Here is an 18,176-nt window from a genome sequence, read left to right on the forward strand (position 1 = left end):
AAGTGTGTATATTTATGACACCATGCTTGCATATATCTACAACACTTGGGCTATTATGGGCAAGACATGATGGTAGCCCTAATTCAGGGTCAGCCACCGTACAAACCTCGCGTTTGCATTCCGACTGAGTGCCGAGCGCCGGTGCCACCGCGCGCCGTCAGCGAGGCCCCTGCGACAGCGATCAGGATCACAGCTGAGGCTCGCTGTCGGCGTTTGCCGGAGTCGAGCCTCGGACATCTGGACGGGATAGCAGGCTCGATAGCTGCCCGGACAGCCTACTCTGAACAACCCTATTGAGCCTTCAAGTTGGCCGGTGGCCGTCTGGCTTATCGCCCACACCCGGTGTCCGAAATACAGGCTGTTGGACAAAGGCGGTGAGGCTGTCGCGGCACCGCGACAAGGCGCCTTGCCACATCTGCGCACGTGAGGGACGCGTCGCGCGTATAACACGTCTGTGGCTTTGTCTCATCCTCTCCTCGGCTGCCTCATATGCTCCAGACTCTGCCGTCTGAACCTTACAGAGGCTCAAAATCCGATACCTGCTATCCTCGCGACCTACTTTGAGCCAAAGACTGGCTGGGATTCTCCTCAGACACCTGCCACTCATCCTGGGATGTTCCGGCTGTGCGTGAGACGCATCTTCAACAAGGAGAGGTCTGCCGATACATCAGGCTCAGGGAATATATCAAGGAAGTCTTTCTCATAGCCATGAAAGATAGCTCACGTTGATGGGAGTGCGCTTGGATACATTTACATCTTGTTATGATAACAAGTCATCATACTAGTTACACTGCACGCACGCCCTATAGGCACAGTATGCATATCTACTGCTTAACAGGACTCAAAGGAGTCGAGGCCAAAAGAACGTGGTCAACATCTACATACCTCGTCACCTCATGTACGCTAGCAGACTGCAGGGTCATTAATTTCAACCCGTAAGAAGACATCAATGAACTTCCTGCTACTCAATTTAAGATGTCAGGTTGCTGTTTCATGGAGCCGATTCTACTCTTGTTACTTACGACTGCCGTCAATTTGGACCTATTTCTGGCCGCTACATACGCAGCTACATGCAAGGAGTCGGAGACAACCTTTGGACAACCTGAGGGCAAGCCTGTGAACGGTAACCACATTGAGGGGGGCCGGGTGTCAACGCTCACGTGATGCTCACGTCTTGTCGGCGGACTTGCTGGCGTAGAGACTCACTCCGAGCATGACAGACACCGCATCGCTGTCTGGTGGTTCGCTCCTCCTCGCATGGCAGCTCAAACACAAGAACGTCCTCATCGTCGGCGGCGGCGACGTCGCCTCCGGACGCATTGAATCCGTGCTCGTCGCCGACGCTCATGTCACTCTCGTCTCGCCGTCCGCCGGGCTCCACCCGCTCACGAAGCAATTCATAGAACGCTACCCGGACCGCATCACCTACCATGACCGCACCTTCGCCGGCGCGTCCGACCTCGAGAGCGTGGACATGGTCCTCACCGCCATCGACGACGTCGAAAAGTCGCGCGAGATCTGCGCCCTGGCGCGCGAACGCCGGATCCCCATTAACGTCGCAGACATCCCGCCCTCATGCGACTTCTACTTCGGGTCGCAAATCCGCAGCGGGCCCCTCCAAATCATGATTTCGACCAACGGGCAGAGCCCGAAGCTCGCGAACATCATCCGCAAGCAAATTGAGGCGAGCCTGCCGGAGAACGCGGGCGGGGCGGTGGAGAGGGTCGGCGTGCTGAGGAGCAAGCTGCGCGAGCGCGCGCCGGGGGTGGGCGGGGAGCTGGGCAAGCGGAGGATGCGGTGGATGATCGACGTGTGCACGGACTGGGAGATGGAGGACCTCGCGCTGCTGGACGAGGATATGATGGCGAAGCTGCTGGACGACGGGTGGGAGAAGAACCGCGTCCCGAGGCTGAAGGAAGTCGGTGGCTCGAGGCGGCGGTCGTCGCTTTCGACACACAAATCGGCCAATACCTGGCTTGTGTCTGCGGCGGCCTTCGCTGCTGGTGCTGCATGCAGCGCCGCTGTGTTCCTCGCCCGCCGTCGCTGACCGTACACACTTGATCGCACTGCGCGGGCCCGGCCTCGTTCCCGACGTACGTCACGAGGCGCTACCCGAGTCAAGGAGGATCCTAGAGGAAGACCGAGCATTGAATACTAACTCATAGAGTTGCCACACTGTACCATACACAATCGCCCCGGAATATCCTGGATAATAGACCTTAGATGTCGAGGCGTTGGCCAGTGGGCCGGCCGCTGAGTCAGTGCGTGACATGCGTCCGTCGTGTGCCGCACCGTACACATTTAAGACGTAAGCGCGCGGACCGCCTCTTCCCCACAAAACACACCCGCCTCCACGCCCGCAACCTCTTCATCTCGCACATCCCACTGCACCACGACTGAATCACCCTAGACGATAGACATCATGAGCAACACTGAATGGGACAGCAAGGTCGTTATCGGCTCCAAGGGCAAGGTCCCGAAAGTGACCAAGAACTCCTCTGATCTGAATGGTGAGCTGTGCCGCTTCTCATGCTGTCTTGCGCTGGATGACTGACTACGTGTCGCATCAACAGCTGTACGTATCATGGATGTGCTCGAAACATGCGCGATGGCTAACAGGGAGGGGCTCAGGCGCGGCGAGTGGGTGCTGTCGTGGCGACAGACAGGAAGATGACCGCTGGATCGAACAAGGCTCACGTAGGCACGTACAAGCCCACTCTGCACTCCCACCCGCTTGTCTCATCCTTGTCCCGCAGGAACCGACCACCAGCGCATAGCCAAGCTCGACCGTGAAAACGAGGTTGCGCCACCGCCCAAGGTCGCGCCCACCGTGGGCAAGGTACGTCCACCGCCTCCCTCCCGTTCCCCTCCTAACTCTAACTCACGCACCCGAAATTCAGGCCATCCAGACGGCGCGCATGGAGAAGCAGTTCTCGCAGAAGGACCTCGCGCAGAAGGTCAACGAGAAGCCGTCCGTCATCCAGGACTACGAGTCCAGCAAGGCGATCCCGAACCCGCAGATCCTCGGCAAGCTCGAGCGCGTCCTCGGCGTGAAGCTCCGCGGTCAGGACATCGGCAAAAAGCTGGGGGGGCCGAAGGCGTCGTAAGGCGGCCCCTCCACGATGCTGCTTGCGACGCCTGTCCCGTCGACCCGATGGATGGTGGACGATGGACGATGGATGTGTAGTTGAACCATCTTTTTTCTGCTCGCTGTTTAACTAGATTTGCGCGCGTGCGCTGTCCCCGACCCACGATTGTCCCCATCACTATAATCCTAGTTGCCAGTGTATGATCAGAACATCCCGGTGTTTGTTGCAGTTGTACTGAACCGTACAGTAGTGCGCGCGCTCCCGGGCCCGCGATGCTGGTTCCGGCCTGTCTGAGTCCGTATACACGTGGTCACGGGGCTAGGAAGTCGTTTGTTTTCATGCCGGCGCATCGTGCGACGTGCTCGCGGTATGATGGCAGTTTACGTGACTGTTGACCGTCCGACTTGAGTGTACGTATTCTTTCTTCGTGAGTCTACATACTATGCCTGCAAGGTCACGTCTCCACTTGTATCGCAACTTCTGCTAACTTACAAACCCACAGGTGCGTCTCATCCTGGCATATTTTCAACCAGTATTCAATCGGAGCGCAGGTCGTGTCCCGCACCGTGATATGACACGAGTGCATATATGTACGTCGATCGGTCATATGAAGCGTAAGTGCGCTATTGCCATGCAAGTCATGCCCCGTTCTGACCGGAAATTACCTTCCCCACCGATGTCTGTCACATTTACATAGGCTTCTGTGAGAGAGGCATGTGCCTACGGGTCAGGAGTACTCCTTCAGCCTTCGGAACCATGTATACGACAGCTCCACGTATGGTTGCACAGTTCAGGACACGAGGCGTTCAGGTGTGGACTCCCTAGCTTAGGCCGTAAGGGAGATCTGGGCGTTCTACTCTCCTGTCATTCCTGCGCATACCCCGGGCCCTCGGTCGACGCTGACCAGCGTTCCTGTTGGACGACCACGCCTCTTCGATTTTAGTCATGCCAGCCGAAGCCATCATGGCGGGCAATGACCTTGTACGGTTCTAATGACCTTGTACGGTTCTGATGACCTTCAATTGTACGGTTCTGTCCACGTAACTCATGGGATTCGATCACAGATTACCATAGAAGCTCGCCCATAGTGGGCATCCAAGTTGCTTCGGGGTCACGTTGAACTCTGATAGCAGAGCCACCAGGTGGAAGGTATTTCAAACGGTGTGTCTGCTTTTGACAATGTCAGTACACCGGCTGCTGACGAGGCTCTGTGACTTGTATTCGGCACCGCATTCTGAACGAGGTCTCCGGCTGTATATAAATAGGTCGTAGGAACAGCCAAGGGCCATCGTCGTACTGCAAAACCCCTCCAGAATGTCACCTTCAAATAGGGTACAGACTCTGCGCGCCCTGGTCCAGCTCCTCGTCGGCGCCTCTGAACAGGTCATTCAGGAATGGGAGACGGAGGACCAGCTCCCAGCCGACCACTCTGCTACCAATGTACCCTCGCCCGAGCTGTTCGAATCACAGCGCATCATCCACGGGGCATGCGGCATGTGCATGGAGCTCGTCGAAGACCCCCGTGTGCGTCTCCTGGAGATATCTATATCCTACGCGATGACCCAGGCGCTGGATACTACAGTTCGCGCGGGAGTGCCCGACATACTGGCGGAGGCAGAGCCGTTTGACGGGATATCGGTTGCAGAACTGAGTCGACGGACGGGAATTGACGAGCAGAAGCTCGGTGAGTGGTCTGCTCTGGACTCGGACTGATTGGTGGCATTCGGGCTCAACGAGTCACATATCTCGTCCAGTGAGAGTGATGCGCGTCCTTTGCAGTGGCGGTGTCTACGAGGAGATCAAGCCTTTGCGATTTACGAATACGCGCTACAGTCGCGTATTCGTGGACAATCCGCCTGCGCAGGCATACCAGTGTCTCTAGTACGTGAGCACAGACAACATCAATATCGACATGTGCTTTGTTGACGCATGTAGATAGTGGTTCCACATTTAAGCTGATTGTCGAAGCCACGGAACATCTGCCTGCGGCATTGCTCGATCCGAAAATGACGAACTCTACGTCTCCTCTCGAATGTGCATTCCAGAGAGCGCATGGAGAGAACAAGACGCTGTGGAGCTGCATCGAGACGGGGGACGAATTAGACCCTGTAATGCATAACGCTCGAGAGATGTTTCCGCTCGCGATGATCGGTCAAGGACAAATGGCCTCATCTGCGCTCATCGTTGGTAAGTAGAGTGCTCCTTGGCGGTGGCAACATACTGGATATGCATGCTTGTCTTCACTAACGCGACGTGTAGACTATCCGTGGGGATCTCTTGGAGCGGCTACCGTCGTCGACGTCGGAGGCGGCGTGGGCAGCATGTGTCTCGATCTCGCCAAGCGCTTCCCCGATATGCGCTTCGTGGTCGAAGACTTGCCAGTCTCCATCGAGAAAGCAAGGCCTGTATGGGATGCTGGAATCCCCGGCGCATCCGAGAAGGAGCGAGTGCAACTCGTCATTCATAACTTCTTTGAGAAACAGCCTATCAAGGGTGCAGCTGTATATTTTCTGCGTTGTATCATGTAAGGGACGAACTATTCATCACCAGTGGTTCACTGACCGACTTCTTTGCCTTGCTGTCAGGCACGACTGGCCGGACGACGAATGTGTTGCAATTTTGAGCAAACTACGAGAAGCCATGGGCCCTGACTCGCGCATTCTTCTCGCCGAGATGATCGTTCACCCTCCTCTGGGATCGAGGCACCTCAAGGCTGCCCCCACGCCGTTGCCCGCAAACTACGGTCGTGTTGACGCGGTCAAGGGTATGCACGACATGGTCATGCTATCTATGTTCAATGGCAGCGAGCGCACACCCGATCAGTTCGATTCTATCGCCCATAGAGCGGGACTCAAGCTAGAGAAGGTATGGGAGTGCCGAGGACCTCTCGGCATCGCTGAGCTTCGGCAGCTGTAATCATCATGCACCTCGCGAGTGCGTTTCTGCATTGCCACGCTTAAGACAGCTACGTTGTGATGCACACCTTTTCAGGACTAGGGATCGGTTCTTCTTCTTGACACTGAGGGATACGGTGAAGAACATCAATCTGGGACAATGCCACATAGTCCGTCGATCAGCCTCGCTTCGCCCCCCAGCGTTGTTTCGATATATACTTCCTCCACTTCTGTATGTCCCCGCGTTCCAGGAGCCGGTCGACTGTGTAGTAATCTTTGGCCAGTTCTTCGTTACTCGTTACTTGGTGTACGGTGGAATGACACGGCCTGCGACACGAATCGACATGTTGATATTACGCGTATGCGATAAGGGATCAATCAGAATCAGCGGCGACTCACCTACAGAGCCACGCAACAGAGTTGAGCATGCCCTCCGGATGCCATTTCTTCTTCAGCACCTTCGCATGCACTTCCCTTGGTATCAGGTGATGATACGTCAGTGGGACCTCGCGCTCGCAGATCTCGCATTCAGACGTGCGCGTCTTAGACCACACGGGGGGAGGAGCGGTGGCTTCCGCAACATACTCTACAAGGACCTTGCGCAAAAACCTGGCTGCATCGTCTGCATCGCCCGCGACGCCGCAAGAGATTAAGGTATCTACGAAGGAGAGCGGTACGTTGTCCAGGTCGAGCGAATCTATGTCAGGGATGCTAGCGCGGGTTTCGTGTATCGCTGAGCGCAGAGTGTCCGGGAGGAACGGCCAGACTTCTGAGGCGAGGTACGATGTGAAGTCGTCGAGAGAATCAGAAGATGGATCATCTGCCGGGGAGTCTGTGATGCCCGGTTGCGACAGGACGCGGCGAGCTAGACATTGACCGAAAGCGGCGTATTGTGAGCTTTCCTCAGACATTTCTAGAGGAGAGGGAGGAGTAGGCGTGCGAACAGGCGTAGAATGTCACTAGCCTCGCGGCGTTGCTGCAACGATGCAAGCGGTTTGTGTGGTTGTGGATGCTTGTGGGACCAGCGGCTGATCGTGGGAAGACCGGGCACAAACACGAAGCACGTGGACGGCAATCAGGCGCGACTGTGGCGTCTCTTTCTTCAGTTCCCACATCCATCGCGTCAACCTCAGCCTTCAAGTCCCGCCGTTTTGCGCGTCGACGCGCATCCAAATCACTTCAAAACACTGAGCACAAACTCAAGATGCCTCGGGAGATTGTGACGGTACAACTTGGCCAATGTGGCAACCAGAGTGCGCCTCCTTCAGTCGCGAATGCTCCGATCGAGATCTGATGGAAACGCGTCGCAAGTGGGTTCCGTGTACTGGCAACGGCTCTGTGCTGAACACGGAATCAATAAGGAAGGGATATTGGAAGAATGGGCAACCGAGGGAGGTGACCGGAAGGACGTCTTCTTCTATCAGGCCGACGACGAGCATTACATCCCGCGTGCCATCCTGGTGGACCTAGAACCTCGCGTACGTTCTGGCAGGATGGCGATTGCGATGGTAGTTGACGCGTATATATATGGAAACAGGTCATTCACGGTATCCTTTCATCACCATATGCCAACTTGTACAACCCAGAGAACATCTTCGTTTCAAAAGATGGTGGAGGTGCCGGTAACAACTGGGCACAGGGATACTCCGCAGGAGAAAGGATATACGAGGAGGTCATGGAGATGGTTGACAGAGAAGCAGAAGGCAGCGACTCACTGGAGGTACGTCCGGTGCTGCATGTGTAGCCGTCGGGTCGTTGACAAAGATAAGACAGGGCTTCATGCTTATGCACTCAATAGCAGGCGGGACAGGCTCTGGATTGGGTTCCTTCCTCCTCGAGCGACTGAACGACAAGTTCCCAAAGAAACTCATTCAAACATACTCCGTATTCCCGAACGCCCAAGAAGGCGATGTAGTCGTGCAACCCTACAATGCTCTATTGACGCTCAAGCGACTTACGAACCACGCTGACTCTGTTGTTGTGCTCGATAACGGCGCGCTAGCGCGGATAGCTGCCGATAGGTTGCATGTCCAGACTCCGTCATTCGACCAAACAAATCAATTGGTGAGACTGCGAGGCAACGAATGCGATGACTGTCATTAAAACTCCACAGGTCTCAACGGTGATGGCGGCCAGTACACAGACACTTCGATACCCCGGCTACATGAACAACGACCTTGTCGGCATCATTGCTTCCTTAATCCCGACACCACGGTGTCACTTTCTCATGACTTCATATACCCCATTCACCAGCGATCAGATCGACAAGGCGAGTCGCTTGCTAGTAATCCTGCCCTAATTTCAACCTCTTTCTGTCATAGGCGAAGACCATTCGACGCACAACCGTGCTCGACGTCATGCGCCGGCTCCTCCAGCCCAAGAACCGCATGGTTTCGACAACACCAAGCAAGACCGCCTGTTATATCTCCATCCTCAACATCATCCAGGGTGATGTCGATCCGACAGATGTACGTCCACTCAATCGACCTCAGACTTGTTGAAGTGTAGTGTACTGATCGCTCGTGACAGGTACATCAATCACTGCTTCGAGTCCGCGAGCGTCAACTAGCCAACTTCATCCCTTGGGGCCCAGCCTCCATTCAAGTCGCACTCACACGCAAATCACCATACATCAGCACCGCGCATCGTGTCAGTGGACTCATGCTTGCGAATCACACCAGTATTGCCTCTGTACGTAGCTTCCTAATTCATGACGTCAATACTCATAAGTCTCGCCTCATTGCAGCTGTTCAAACGTATGATCGATCAGTTTGACAAGCTGCGCAAGCGCAACGCCTTCATCGAACAATACAAGAAAGAAAAAATATTCGAGAACGGATTGGAAGAGTTCGATGATGCTAGGTACGTAGTCAGTCCAGCTCAGCAGCATTCGGAGCTTGACAAGCATGTTAGAGCTACTGCGGAGGAGCTTCTGAAGGAGTACAAGGCTTGCGAGAGTCCCGACTACATCACATATGTGAGCGCAACCTTTCGCGGTAAAGCTCGCCATGCACTGATGCTATGACAGGGTTCTCAGGACGCGGAGCAAGCAGCATAGCAGAATGCTGCTCCAGAACTGCATCATGTCTCGTCGTGCAACTAGTGTTGCACTGTACATCAGTCTATCGTACAAAGCCGTATGCGACCGGCCCGCGATACTACGTCTGCATGACTGAGTATCTCAACGGAGAAGTACGTCTTCCTCCGATACGTTTCAACCATTCTTTGTGCAGGTCGTGGCGCTATCACACTCTCCGAAGCTCAGTGAGTCTGAGGGAGGCCCCATATCCTCTACAGTATTCAACTTTGCCCGCTCGGGTTGCGATCGCGCCGATTTTTTCAAACGTTCGCTTGCCGCTATTGAATAAAGAGAAGATCCATGTCCGAATGTGTGCCCTTCAACGTGTTCATGGCCGTAGTTCGCGGGGAAGGGCGCTGGAGCGCTTTTCAGGTACGTCGAACCGAGAGTAAGATGGAAAATCACGTCCGCGACAAGGATACGCGAAGGTGTGCACATAGCCTCGCGTAGCTTGCTCAAAATCGCAATGTATTGGTCGTCCGGCCAATAGTGTCCGATGGGAACGATAGGTGAGCAAATCATCGCAGCGCAGCACACTCAATACTTACGGCATGTAATGCAGGAAGTACACCTCCGGGTCCTTTACGGGTTGTTCCCGGATAAAGTCATGGGTAAGAAGGTTGCACGCGTCCATTACGGACGACATCTAGGAGTACAGCGTTCCAGATGTGATTTGCGTCCTCGATGGGTGTGGAGGTCTTCGATCACGAAACGCAGATAGGGAAACAGCTTGGCGAACTCGAGGCACATACTTCCCACACCACCCCGACGCCCACGACGGTAGCCTCTCCCAGTGAACCCCACGGAAGGTCTGCCGCCGCATTGTTCATGCGTATATGTGGGTGAGTGAGCGGTCAACAGTTTCAGATCGTCATAGGGTCTAGGTAGTAAGCTTTGTGTGCACATTAGTAAGTAGCAAGCTAGATTCAGAGCCGCCGAAGCTCAGTTATTCCCACAGGCGCGCGACACTCCCATACCTTCTCCGTCCTCAGCCCCGCCCTGTTTGCGACGCCCTCGAATTGCTCCGGCGTACGCTCGCTACCATTGAGCATGCTGAGCATGACGATGTCGTGCATGCCCTTCATCAGGCTTCCACGACCGTAGTTCGCAGGTAGCGGTGCAGGCGCGGACTTGAGCTGGATAGAACCGAGGGGAGGATGGACGATCATCTCGATGATGAGGACGCGTGAGTTGGGGGACATGGCGTCGCGTAGTCTGGTCAGGATCTTGACACAGTCGTCGTCTGGCCAGTCGTGCCTAGTTGAAAGCCGGGAGGTGAGCAGCTCTAGTACGCAACGGAAACAAGCCGGATACGGATGTTACTCACAGAACGCAGCGCAGGATATACACCGCCGCGCCCTTCACGGGCTGCTCCTTGAAGAAGTCATGGACCATGAGCTCCACGCGTCCCGTTTCCAACGCCTTCGGCTCCTCGGCGTCCTAATAAGGCTTTGCCTGCTCGATAGATACGGCGAGGTCCTAGACCACGAAACGGAGGTTCGAGAACACTTTGGCGAGCTCCATGCACATGCTGCCCACGCCACCTCCAATGTCCACGATGGTGGCTTCTCCCAGAGATTCCCACGGGAAGTCTGTCGGTGTCTATGAACAAGCGAGTTCTGGTGCTCTGACAAACGAGTAGCACTTACCTGCGGCGATTGACTTCGAGCTCAACTGGGTCTGGCCTGCCATCGACAGAGGGAATACCTGGCGAATTTCTCGGACAGCTTCGTCAGAGTCGTCTCCGTCTTCGATGAAATCCCAGAGCGACTGCTTCGTCTTGAACGCCTTATGAAACGCGGACTCCGTGACGGCCGTTGCACTCGTCGTCTCTGGATCGAGCAGAGTTTGGGGCAAGTACGCAAGGGTTCGACGAACGCTTTTGTCCCGCTACCACGGTAAGAGTTCGTCAATGCCAGCTGGTACAAATCATATGTCTTTCGGCGACATATTAGAGAAGCTGATGTGCCTGCGCGGGCGGATTGCCTACAAGGGCGCTGCTGATACGCGTGTTCGCGAATTGTAGATGTTTGACCTCCTCGTACAGTCCACCAGAGCTCAGAAAGCGCATCAGCTGCACTGGATAAATGAAGGTGTAAACTGACTTCATTACAAGCACGGAGGAGATGAGTTCTTACCGAGCTTCTTCTCATCGATTCCCGTGCGCTGACTGAGCTCCGTGGCAGAGACACTTCCAGAAAGCGACACTGCTTCTGCCAGTACGTCCGGTACCCCCGCACGAACCGTGGTATCAAATGCCTGAGACAGTGCAAATCTCTCCGACAGCTCCTGAAGGTGGATGCGGGGATCCTCTACCAGGTCCGAGTCGACGCACATGCCACATGCTGCAACGATGATGCGGCGCACTTCGAACAGCTGGTGGGATGGTAGACTTGACGCTAGGTGATCAACAGGTTGGGGATCCTGCTCGTCAGCCTCCCACTCGTTGATGACCACCTCGGAGGTGTCGACGAGGAGTTGGACGAGGGAGCGCAGGGTCTGTACCCTATTGCCATTAGATGCAGACATTGCTTTTTGGCGAGCGAGTGGGAGTGGACGTACTCTCAGGCTCATGTTCTGACACTGCTTTATGGAGAATAGGTATTAGGTCCGGAGCTTCCTTCTCCTGCGGCCCGTCCTGTGTAGGTTTCCTTGAATGATGGTATGTATTAACTCGGACTAACCGTAGGCTATCAACCCTCCGGCGCGATTGGAGACACCGTGTGTCCCCACCCTCCTGTATTCGACCCTTGTCCAAGCGCGCGGTTGAGTACATCTCGAAGCAAGCGGCTCAGGCTGCGATGGCGAGTCGCATGTATCAACGATATGCCTTCGAGGTAGTTAAAGCTTCAACTTGAAGCCCATGAGTGGCCGAAATCAGGGCGAAAAATTAGCAGAACCTTTCGTTAGTGCCTTTGTACTAGTCTCCGTTGCCGAACATAGAAGAACATGCGCTTCACGCCCATGGGAGTCCAATATCCCGGTATCTGCTCTATCACTCCGAGCTTACGAGTATAGTATCATCGTGGCGCCCATTGGCGCCCGTCCTCCTCTTCAGACTTCTGGGCTTGCATTGACTGGCTTGCATAAACGGATATGATCCATGAGTCTATTGGCATTGCGCCCGAGACGTGGGTATATTCCACCACCCTGGTACGAACAAAAATAGAACGTCACCACCAGTCAACTTAAGTGCCGCGGCGGTATTGATTTCCACTCAACCAACGTGTAAGCATGTGGCGATTATACTGTCATGTTGGTAGAGCTGCTCGCTCACATCAACCGAATCAATGAGTTTTACAGTGTTTAGTCGAGTCTCGGTACTCAGTACTGAACACAAATTAGACCCCAGCGACACCGATACATTTGAGGAACCGCCGCGTGTCTTTCTATAGTAGTCGGGGTGCGTCCGCCTTAGGCTCCCTCCTCCGAGTCCTCCCCAAATTCGTTCTCTTCGTCCAAAGTTTCCCAGTAGTCTGTATCTTTCTCTACGTCTTCCCCTTCCATGCTGCCTTCACTCCCATCTCCATCTTCTCTCTGAATGTTCCCTCCATCCGAGTCAGTGTCACATCTGAACACAAACGACTCCACCACCGATTTCAAGCTGTCCAGCGTGTCTCGGAACACATCCGGTAGTTGGTCCATGACCAACGCCGGCGGGAACAACCTGTCGTTCCTTTCCGGTACCAGGAGGAGGCTGAGAGATCGCAGGCGCGACCCGCCCTTCACTTCTAGGCGCATCTGCAGCGCCGTGCGAAGTCCTTGCAACATTCTGAGGCTCCCAGACCTTTTCCTCGGCCGATATAACAGAACAACGTCGCGCAGCTGCGCACAGGGAACCCCGGATGACGTCGGTTCCAGTGCGGCAGGGAAGTTATGCATATCGCAGTCTTGCCCAATGATCTCGAGCTCCTTGAGGTTTGGGAAGGCCGCCATCGTTTGAGCCCATGTTTGCACGTCGACGAGACTTGTGATTCCGCGTAGGACGAGGGTCTCCACAGTGGCGGTGAAGAAATCACCGAGTTCTCGCATGATGAATCGGAGCCCCTTCAAAGCATCTCCCTGCCATGGAATGACTTCATGCCTGACGAAGAAGGATGGTACCGCCTTGAAAGGTGCCTGATTAGGGAAATCCCAGTGTAACTCGTACTCCGGGGACCTCCAGGGCTTCGAGTTCCAGTACTCGGTGCAATCCACGTCAGCGTAGACAATGAGCTCGGGGGGTTCGTCGGGCTCGTCCGCGTCGATCAATACCATCAGGCGCTGCGCTTTGCAGACGGCTGGCAGACTCCTCGTGTCCTTAGGCAATAACACGTCAAGCGCACGAGTGATGACTTCTCCGTAATAGAAGTAAGGCTCAAGCGACAGACGAGCGTGTTGTGGTAGCGAGAGCTGAGCGAGTAGTATCGGAGTACCCAGCGGTGGCATGCCTCTGAGATAGATGTGCCGAATCTGAGGCAGAGATAGGGTACGAGTCGGATATGGTGCGTCGGAGTCTACCTCGAAGCCCTCGAATCTGAAGAATTCCAGGGAGTGACATGCTTCTAGGACACCCAAGATGGATGCGAATGGTGCATTCTCGACAAATCGAGGTTCAGAAAGCGTCAAGGATGTTAACTGCGACAATGGTAGTTTCATCCAGTCCGGTGTGACGGCAGACAAGTCTAAGGACAGGTGCCGGAGACTATGGAGAGCCTGAGGACTGGGTGCCCATTGTAATCCCTTCGAGTTCAGGGCCAGCGAGGTGAGCGCAGGCAGTGGGACGTCCAATAGTTGCCGCATTAGACTCGTCGGTACGTGATTGCTTGAGGCCTCGGCGATATAGAGGTCAATATGCTTGATCCGCGAACTACAAGGAATGAGCAGAGGGGCGACCTGGGGGAAGTCGACGTTGACACTTCTCTTTAGGTACCCCCCGGATGGATCAGGCAGACGTATGCAGATGTCTGCGCCATTGGCGCGAGCGAGGCATAGCTCTATGAAGTGTGGTTTCGCCGTCAGATCGATTTTGGTCCATAAGAGCGGTGTGTTGATTATGGTGTCTCTCCAGAAGCGACACACTCCCGTAGCCTTCGTGATCCATGTGTTGCGATAGTCTTGCTCCGGGCTGGCTAAACCCAGGATGTCGACGAAAATCTCGTTCGGCAACGATTTCACAGCAAGGGTTGCATTGAGAACGGTTTGAAGAATCGACGAGTAGCGTTGAACGGCGAGGTTTCTCGCTATTATCCAATCACGGACTTGGTGAGTGGCGCGACCTTGCAGTTGTGCGCGATCGTCTTCCGGGAGCATGAGCAATATGTCGTCGCGAACACTGTCGTGTCCAGGCATCGCAGGCCGCAAGCACTGCAAGATATAGGGTCAGCGTGGTGGTGGGGGTTATTGTAACGACAGTCCGAGCGTCCATAGCCCCGCTCCCATTCGGACTTGCCTTCAAGTTGCTCAAAAGCGGATTGAATCCCGGGCTATTTTGTGTTGATTGTTTCCAGAACCCTTGTGAGTGGTGATGAGTCCATAAATCCGACGTCAGAAGGTGCTACAACTCACCACACCACGATATGTTTGCTGCGAATGTTCAGGTCGCGGCCCGGGTATTCCCTACTATTAGTAGAAGCTGGGGTGCGTGACGATTAGACAGAGGTTCAACGCGCGCGCCGGTGAGAGAGTTTATATACATGGGAGAACAATAGCAATTAAAGCGCCGTGTGGAAGGTCAAACCCGTTGCAGAAGGTGATGTTGATGATGAAGTCTGCATTTATTCACCGCCACAAGCAAACAAACGTGCTAAGACGCGGCGACTGCCGGCGGTGCGTACAACAGTGGGCATTATAATGCGCCACTTGCAGGCCGGTAGTCATGTCGGGTATGTATAATCGTCCGTTGCAGGAGGTGGTATAAATTGGAGTCAAAGCAGGTCAAAGCACGACAGACTCGCCCTGAATGTGAACCAGTGACTCGTGAGTCACTTGAACGGCCAAAGCTAGGGCGCCTGTTAGTTCAACTGTCACATGTTATAATTATGTCCCACCGACTGCTACACGTCGAATTGAACGCCACAGTAGACAGCATGGTCCATGGAAAAATTGGTATGCAATCGGATGATGCGCGGCGTCTACTATTAGTAACAGATAGTAATACTTGAGTTGCTCCTAACGCAATGCGTGCGGTCGGCAAACTCGCGAGTGAAATCGGATGCACAAATCGCCACATGGCCTAGTTATGGCCTAGACAAGCGTTGCGCATACTTATGTATCAGTGCATCGGACGCACTGACAGTGATATTACAGCCGCAACTCAGTTATGCTAACGGGCGACCGACACTCCCATATCTTCTCGGTCCTCAGCCCCGCCCTACTAGCGATGTCCACGAACTGTTCGGGTGTTCGCTCGCTGCCGTTAAGCGAGCTGAGCATGACGATGTCGTGCATGCCCTTCATCAGGCTTGCACGACCGTAGTTCGCAGGTAGCGGCGCAGGAGCGGACTTGAGCTGCGTAGAGCCGAGGGGAGGATGGATGATCATTTCGGCGATGAGGATGCGTGAGTCTGGGGCCATTGCCTCGCGCAGTCTGGTCAGGATCTTGACACAGTCGTCGTCTGGCCAGTCGTGCCTGGTCAAGAACCGGGAGGTGAGCGGCTCCACGCCACAGAAACAAGCGGTATACAAACTGTCACTCACAGAACGCATCGCAGCAGATACACCGCGGCGCCTTTCACCGGCTGCTCCTTGAAGAAGTCATGGACCATGAGCTCTACGCGTCCCGTTCCCAACGCCTTAGGGTCCTCGGCCTTCCAATAAGACTTTGCCTGTTCAATGGCGGCTGCGAGGTCCTGAACCACGAACTGTAGGTTCGGGAACACTTTGGCGAGCTCCGTACACATGCTCCCCACGCCACCTCCGACGTCCACGATAGTAGCTTCTCCCAGGGATCCCCACGGGAAGTCTGTCGGTGTCTATGAGCACACGAGTGACGATGGCAGGTACCAGTGCAACTCACCTGCGACGATCGACCTCGAACTCAACTGGGTCTGCCCTGCCATCGACAGCGGGAACAGCTGGCGGATCTCTCGGACGACTTCGTCAGAGTCGTCTCCGCCTTCAACGAAGTCCCACAGTGTCTGCTTCGTCTTGAACGCTTTCTGGAACGCAGACTCCGTCGCGGACGTTGCACTCGTCATCTTCGGGTCGAGCAGAGTCTCGGGCAAGTACGCAAGGGGCTCGATGACTGCCTTTGTCCCGCTGTCACGGCATAAGCTAATCAACACTGGCTGGTGTGATTGTTACGTTTTGAAAGACATACTAGATAAGCTGAAATGCTTGCGCGGGAGGATTGCCCGCAAGGGCGCCGCTCATACGCGTGTTCGCGAAATCTAGATATTTGACCTCCTCGTACAGTCCACCCGAGCACAAAAAGCGCATCAGCCGCACTGGACAGATGAAGGTATAAGCCAGCTTCGTCCCAAACACGGAGGCGATCAGTTCTTACCGAGCTTCTTCTCGTCGATTCCCGTGCGCTGGCTGAGCTCTGCGGCAGAGACACTTCCAGAACGCGGCATTGCTTCTGCGAGTATGTCCGGTACCCCCGCACGAACCGTGGTATCGAACGCCTGAGACAGTGCAAACGTCTCTGACAGCTCCTGAAGGCGGATACGGGGATCCTCTACCAGGTCGACGCACATGCCACATGCTGCGACAATGATGCGGCGCGCTTCGAACAGTTGGTGGGATGGTAGACTTGACGCTAGGTGATCATCGGGTTGGGGGTGTTGCTCCTCAGCCTCCCATTCCTTGATGACCACCTCGGAGGTGTTGACGAGGAGCTGGACGAGGGAGCGCAGGGTCTGTGCCCTATTGCTTTTGGATGTAGGCATTGGTTTCTTGGTGAGCGAGTGGGATTCAGCGGACGTACTCTCATGTTCTGACACTGCTTTATGGAGGATGGGTATTACGCCCGGAGCCTCCTTCTCCTGTGATCCGTCATGTGTAGATTTCCTTGCTGATGGTACATCAAATGAACTCGGACTAGTGACCATAGGCTGTCCAACTTTTGGCGCGTTCGGAGACACTTCGAGCGCGCGGTTGATCATATCTCGAAGCAAGCCGCTCAGGCTGCGATGGGCCATGGTTGCATGTATCAATGTCAAAGGACAGAGCTCGACGCCTTTGAGTGGCCGAAGCCGGGCCAAGGCAGAAAATCAGAACCTCTCGTTGGTGACTTTGCCATTCAGCAGTTCATGCATAACGGGTGCTGATATAATATAAAGACCTACAACTAGGTGACGCCCATGGGAGTCCAATACTCCGATATCTTCCCTATCACTTCGGACATACCGGCGAGTATTCTCGAGGCCAAGCGTCCGTTCGCCTCTTTAAGGCTTACATTCACTCGCTCATTCCAGTTGAACGGATGGCTCATGATGAGTCTATTGACATTGCGGGGCCGTGACGTGAGTACCCCGGTACGAACACGAAATGGACTCACCAAAGAACATAAATGCATGGATGTTGGAGGACCACTGCCAGTGGTCAACTCCGAAGCTAGCCTCGATATCCTTGCGTGTGGCATTTCGACTCGGAGGCCCATTTGGTCGCCGACGGAATGTGGCTACGAGCACGTATTACTATCCCTGTACCGTGATGGTAAGTTACGGACGGACAAGGGCCGTCATGAAATGAGCACCAGAGGAGGGTTGTATGCCATGTCACTGTGTGGCAACTGTGTGATTTGCATCGTCGTGGACTGTTGCGTTGTAGTTGCGTGTATGAACCTTGCTATCATCGGCCCAATGGTCTAGTCGTATGATTCGCGCTTCGGGCAGTGATCCCGCTGATTTGATTGCGCGAGGTCCCGGGTTCAATTCCCGGTTGGGCCCAATGTTTTGCTTTTGCCGCTTCCTTGACATGGTATAAGTGAAGTGCGGAGGAAGGTGGGACATGTGCATTTTGTCGTGAGAGACGACGGAGGTCCAGCGGGACATCGAGAACGGTGATGGCAGAGTGGCGTTGGGCAATCGAGGTTGGAGTGTTCGATCGAGGCTGGTGGGAGATAAGATTAGATGGCAGCGCTGGGAGCCGCGCTGGAACGTCATGCAACGGGCTGCCCTGCTCAGTGCC

The 18,176-nt window shown here is 54.8% G+C and overlaps 8 protein-coding genes and 1 non-coding gene across 9 annotated transcripts; 5 read left to right on the forward strand and 4 right to left on the reverse strand.

Annotated features, from left to right (window-relative positions):
* The first annotated feature begins 1,107 nt into the window (after positions 1-1,107).
* C8Q71DRAFT_445873 (siroheme synthase) lies at positions 1,108-2,288 on the forward strand. Its single transcript, XM_047918595.1, has one exon. The coding sequence runs from the start codon at positions 1,214-1,216 to the stop codon at positions 2,045-2,047; it is 834 nt and encodes a 277-aa protein (XP_047772660.1). The 5' UTR covers positions 1,108-1,213; the 3' UTR covers positions 2,048-2,288.
* A 21-nt stretch (positions 2,289-2,309) lies between these two features.
* C8Q71DRAFT_791416 (multi protein bridging factor 1-domain-containing protein) lies at positions 2,310-3,439 on the forward strand. The gene is made up of 4 exons (XM_047925363.1): positions 2,310-2,510; positions 2,624-2,701; positions 2,757-2,839; positions 2,901-3,439. Exons 1-4 carry the CDS (start codon positions 2,423-2,425, stop codon positions 3,105-3,107), a joined length of 456 nt encoding a protein of 151 aa, XP_047772661.1. The 5' UTR covers positions 2,310-2,422; the 3' UTR covers positions 3,108-3,439.
* Positions 3,440-4,159: 720 nt separating this feature from the next.
* Positions 4,160-6,192, forward strand: C8Q71DRAFT_445904 (S-adenosyl-L-methionine-dependent methyltransferase). The gene is made up of 5 exons (XM_047918596.1): positions 4,160-4,773; positions 4,844-4,970; positions 5,029-5,276; positions 5,349-5,613; positions 5,675-6,192. The coding sequence occupies exons 1-5, from the start codon at positions 4,404-4,406 to the stop codon at positions 6,003-6,005; spliced, it is 1,341 nt and encodes a 446-aa protein (XP_047772662.1). The 5' UTR covers positions 4,160-4,403; the 3' UTR covers positions 6,006-6,192.
* On the reverse strand, positions 6,084-6,983 carry C8Q71DRAFT_445932 (uncharacterized protein). Its single transcript, XM_047918597.1, has 2 exons — positions 6,383-6,983; positions 6,084-6,310 (listed from the first exon to the last, which is right to left on the reverse strand). Exons 1-2 carry the CDS (start codon positions 6,892-6,894, stop codon positions 6,163-6,165), a joined length of 660 nt encoding a protein of 219 aa, XP_047772663.1. The 5' UTR covers positions 6,895-6,983; the 3' UTR covers positions 6,084-6,162.
* Positions 6,984-7,075: 92 nt separating this feature from the next.
* Positions 7,076-9,375, forward strand: C8Q71DRAFT_791426 (gamma tubulin). The gene is made up of 10 exons (XM_047925364.1): positions 7,076-7,236; positions 7,295-7,461; positions 7,521-7,703; positions 7,757-8,047; positions 8,097-8,252; positions 8,305-8,451; positions 8,513-8,674; positions 8,730-8,845; positions 8,897-8,960; positions 9,012-9,375. The coding sequence occupies exons 1-10, from the start codon at positions 7,188-7,190 to the stop codon at positions 9,039-9,041; spliced, it is 1,365 nt and encodes a 454-aa protein (XP_047772664.1). The 5' UTR covers positions 7,076-7,187; the 3' UTR covers positions 9,042-9,375.
* A 613-nt stretch (positions 9,376-9,988) lies between these two features.
* Positions 9,989-11,591, reverse strand: C8Q71DRAFT_863484 (S-adenosyl-L-methionine-dependent methyltransferase; the record flags this gene model as incomplete). Its single annotated transcript, XM_047928173.1, has 6 exons — positions 9,989-10,319; positions 10,390-10,502; positions 10,551-10,654; positions 10,712-10,952; positions 11,053-11,141; positions 11,201-11,591. 6 exons carry the CDS (start codon positions 11,589-11,591, stop codon positions 9,989-9,991), a joined length of 1,269 nt encoding a protein of 422 aa, XP_047772665.1.
* Positions 11,592-12,476: 885 nt separating this feature from the next.
* Positions 12,477-14,804, reverse strand: C8Q71DRAFT_912004 (uncharacterized protein; the record flags this gene model as incomplete). Its single annotated transcript, XM_047929164.1, has 3 exons — positions 14,610-14,804; positions 14,494-14,555; positions 12,477-14,408 (listed from the first exon to the last, which is right to left on the reverse strand). The coding sequence occupies exon 3, from the start codon at positions 14,391-14,393 to the stop codon at positions 12,477-12,479; it is 1,917 nt and encodes a 638-aa protein (XP_047772666.1). The 5' UTR covers positions 14,394-14,408; positions 14,494-14,555; positions 14,610-14,804.
* Positions 14,805-15,134: 330 nt separating this feature from the next.
* Positions 15,135-16,963, reverse strand: C8Q71DRAFT_791435 (S-adenosyl-L-methionine-dependent methyltransferase). The gene is made up of 5 exons (XM_047925365.1): positions 16,549-16,963; positions 16,363-16,489; positions 16,060-16,301; positions 15,741-16,005; positions 15,135-15,672 (listed from the first exon to the last, which is right to left on the reverse strand). The coding sequence occupies exons 1-5, from the start codon at positions 16,931-16,933 to the stop codon at positions 15,345-15,347; spliced, it is 1,347 nt and encodes a 448-aa protein (XP_047772667.1). The 5' UTR covers positions 16,934-16,963; the 3' UTR covers positions 15,135-15,344.
* Positions 16,964-17,842: 879 nt separating this feature from the next.
* On the forward strand, positions 17,843-17,935 carry C8Q71DRAFT_t156. Its single transcript has one exon. It is a non-coding gene; the product is annotated as a tRNA-Pro (tRNA).
* Positions 17,936-18,176: the final 241 nt, after the last annotated feature.

Source organism: Rhodofomes roseus, assembly GCF_022264815.1.
Source record: "Rhodofomes roseus strain CIRM-BRFM 1785 chromosome Unknown C8Q71scaffold_42, whole genome shotgun sequence".
NCBI lineage: Eukaryota > Fungi > Basidiomycota > Agaricomycetes > Polyporales > Fomitopsidaceae > Rhodofomes > Rhodofomes roseus.

Excerpts from the sequence above, each read along its gene's own strand:
- C8Q71DRAFT_445873 (XM_047918595.1), top strand. The coding sequence starts at position 1,214 with ATGACAGACACCGCATCGCTGTCTGGTGGTTCGCTCCTCCTCGCATGG.
- C8Q71DRAFT_791416 (XM_047925363.1), top strand. The coding sequence starts at position 2,423 with ATGAGCAACACTGAATGGGACAGCAAGGTCGTTATCGGCTCCAAGGGC. Across the intron at positions 2,511-2,623 it reads GAACTCCTCTGATCTGAATG|GGGCTCAGGCGCGGCGAGTG; the intron begins GTGAGCTGTGCC and ends GCTAACAGGGAG. Across the intron at positions 2,702-2,756 it reads ATCGAACAAGGCTCACGTAG|GAACCGACCACCAGCGCATA; the intron begins GCACGTACAAGC and ends CTTGTCCCGCAG.
- C8Q71DRAFT_445904 (XM_047918596.1), top strand. The coding sequence starts at position 4,404 with ATGTCACCTTCAAATAGGGTACAGACTCTGCGCGCCCTGGTCCAGCTC. Across the intron at positions 4,774-4,843 it reads AATTGACGAGCAGAAGCTCG|TGAGAGTGATGCGCGTCCTT; the intron begins GTGAGTGGTCTG and ends TATCTCGTCCAG. Across the intron at positions 5,614-5,674 it reads TATTTTCTGCGTTGTATCAT|GCACGACTGGCCGGACGACG; the intron begins GTAAGGGACGAA and ends CCTTGCTGTCAG.
- C8Q71DRAFT_445932 (XM_047918597.1), bottom strand. The coding sequence starts at position 6,894 with ATGTCTGAGGAAAGCTCACAATACGCCGCTTTCGGTCAATGTCTAGCT. Across the intron at positions 6,311-6,382 it reads TCTGTTGCGTGGCTCTGTAG|GCCGTGTCATTCCACCGTAC; the intron begins GTGAGTCGCCGC and ends TTCGTGTCGCAG.
- C8Q71DRAFT_791426 (XM_047925364.1), top strand. The coding sequence starts at position 7,188 with ATGCCTCGGGAGATTGTGACGGTACAACTTGGCCAATGTGGCAACCAG. Across the intron at positions 7,462-7,520 it reads TGGTGGACCTAGAACCTCGC|GTCATTCACGGTATCCTTTC; the intron begins GTACGTTCTGGC and ends ATATGGAAACAG. Across the intron at positions 8,961-9,011 it reads GTCCCGACTACATCACATAT|GGTTCTCAGGACGCGGAGCA; the intron begins GTGAGCGCAACC and ends ATGCTATGACAG.
- C8Q71DRAFT_791435 (XM_047925365.1), bottom strand. The coding sequence starts at position 16,933 with ATGCCTACATCCAAAAGCAATAGGGCACAGACCCTGCGCTCCCTCGTC. Across the intron at positions 16,490-16,548 it reads AATCGACGAGAAGAAGCTCG|TGCGGCTGATGCGCTTTTTG; the intron begins GTAAGAACTGAT and ends TCATCTGTCCAG. Across the intron at positions 16,302-16,362 it reads CAAGCATTTCAGCTTATCTA|CGGGACAAAGGCAGTCATCG; the intron begins GTATGTCTTTCA and ends ATGCCGTGACAG.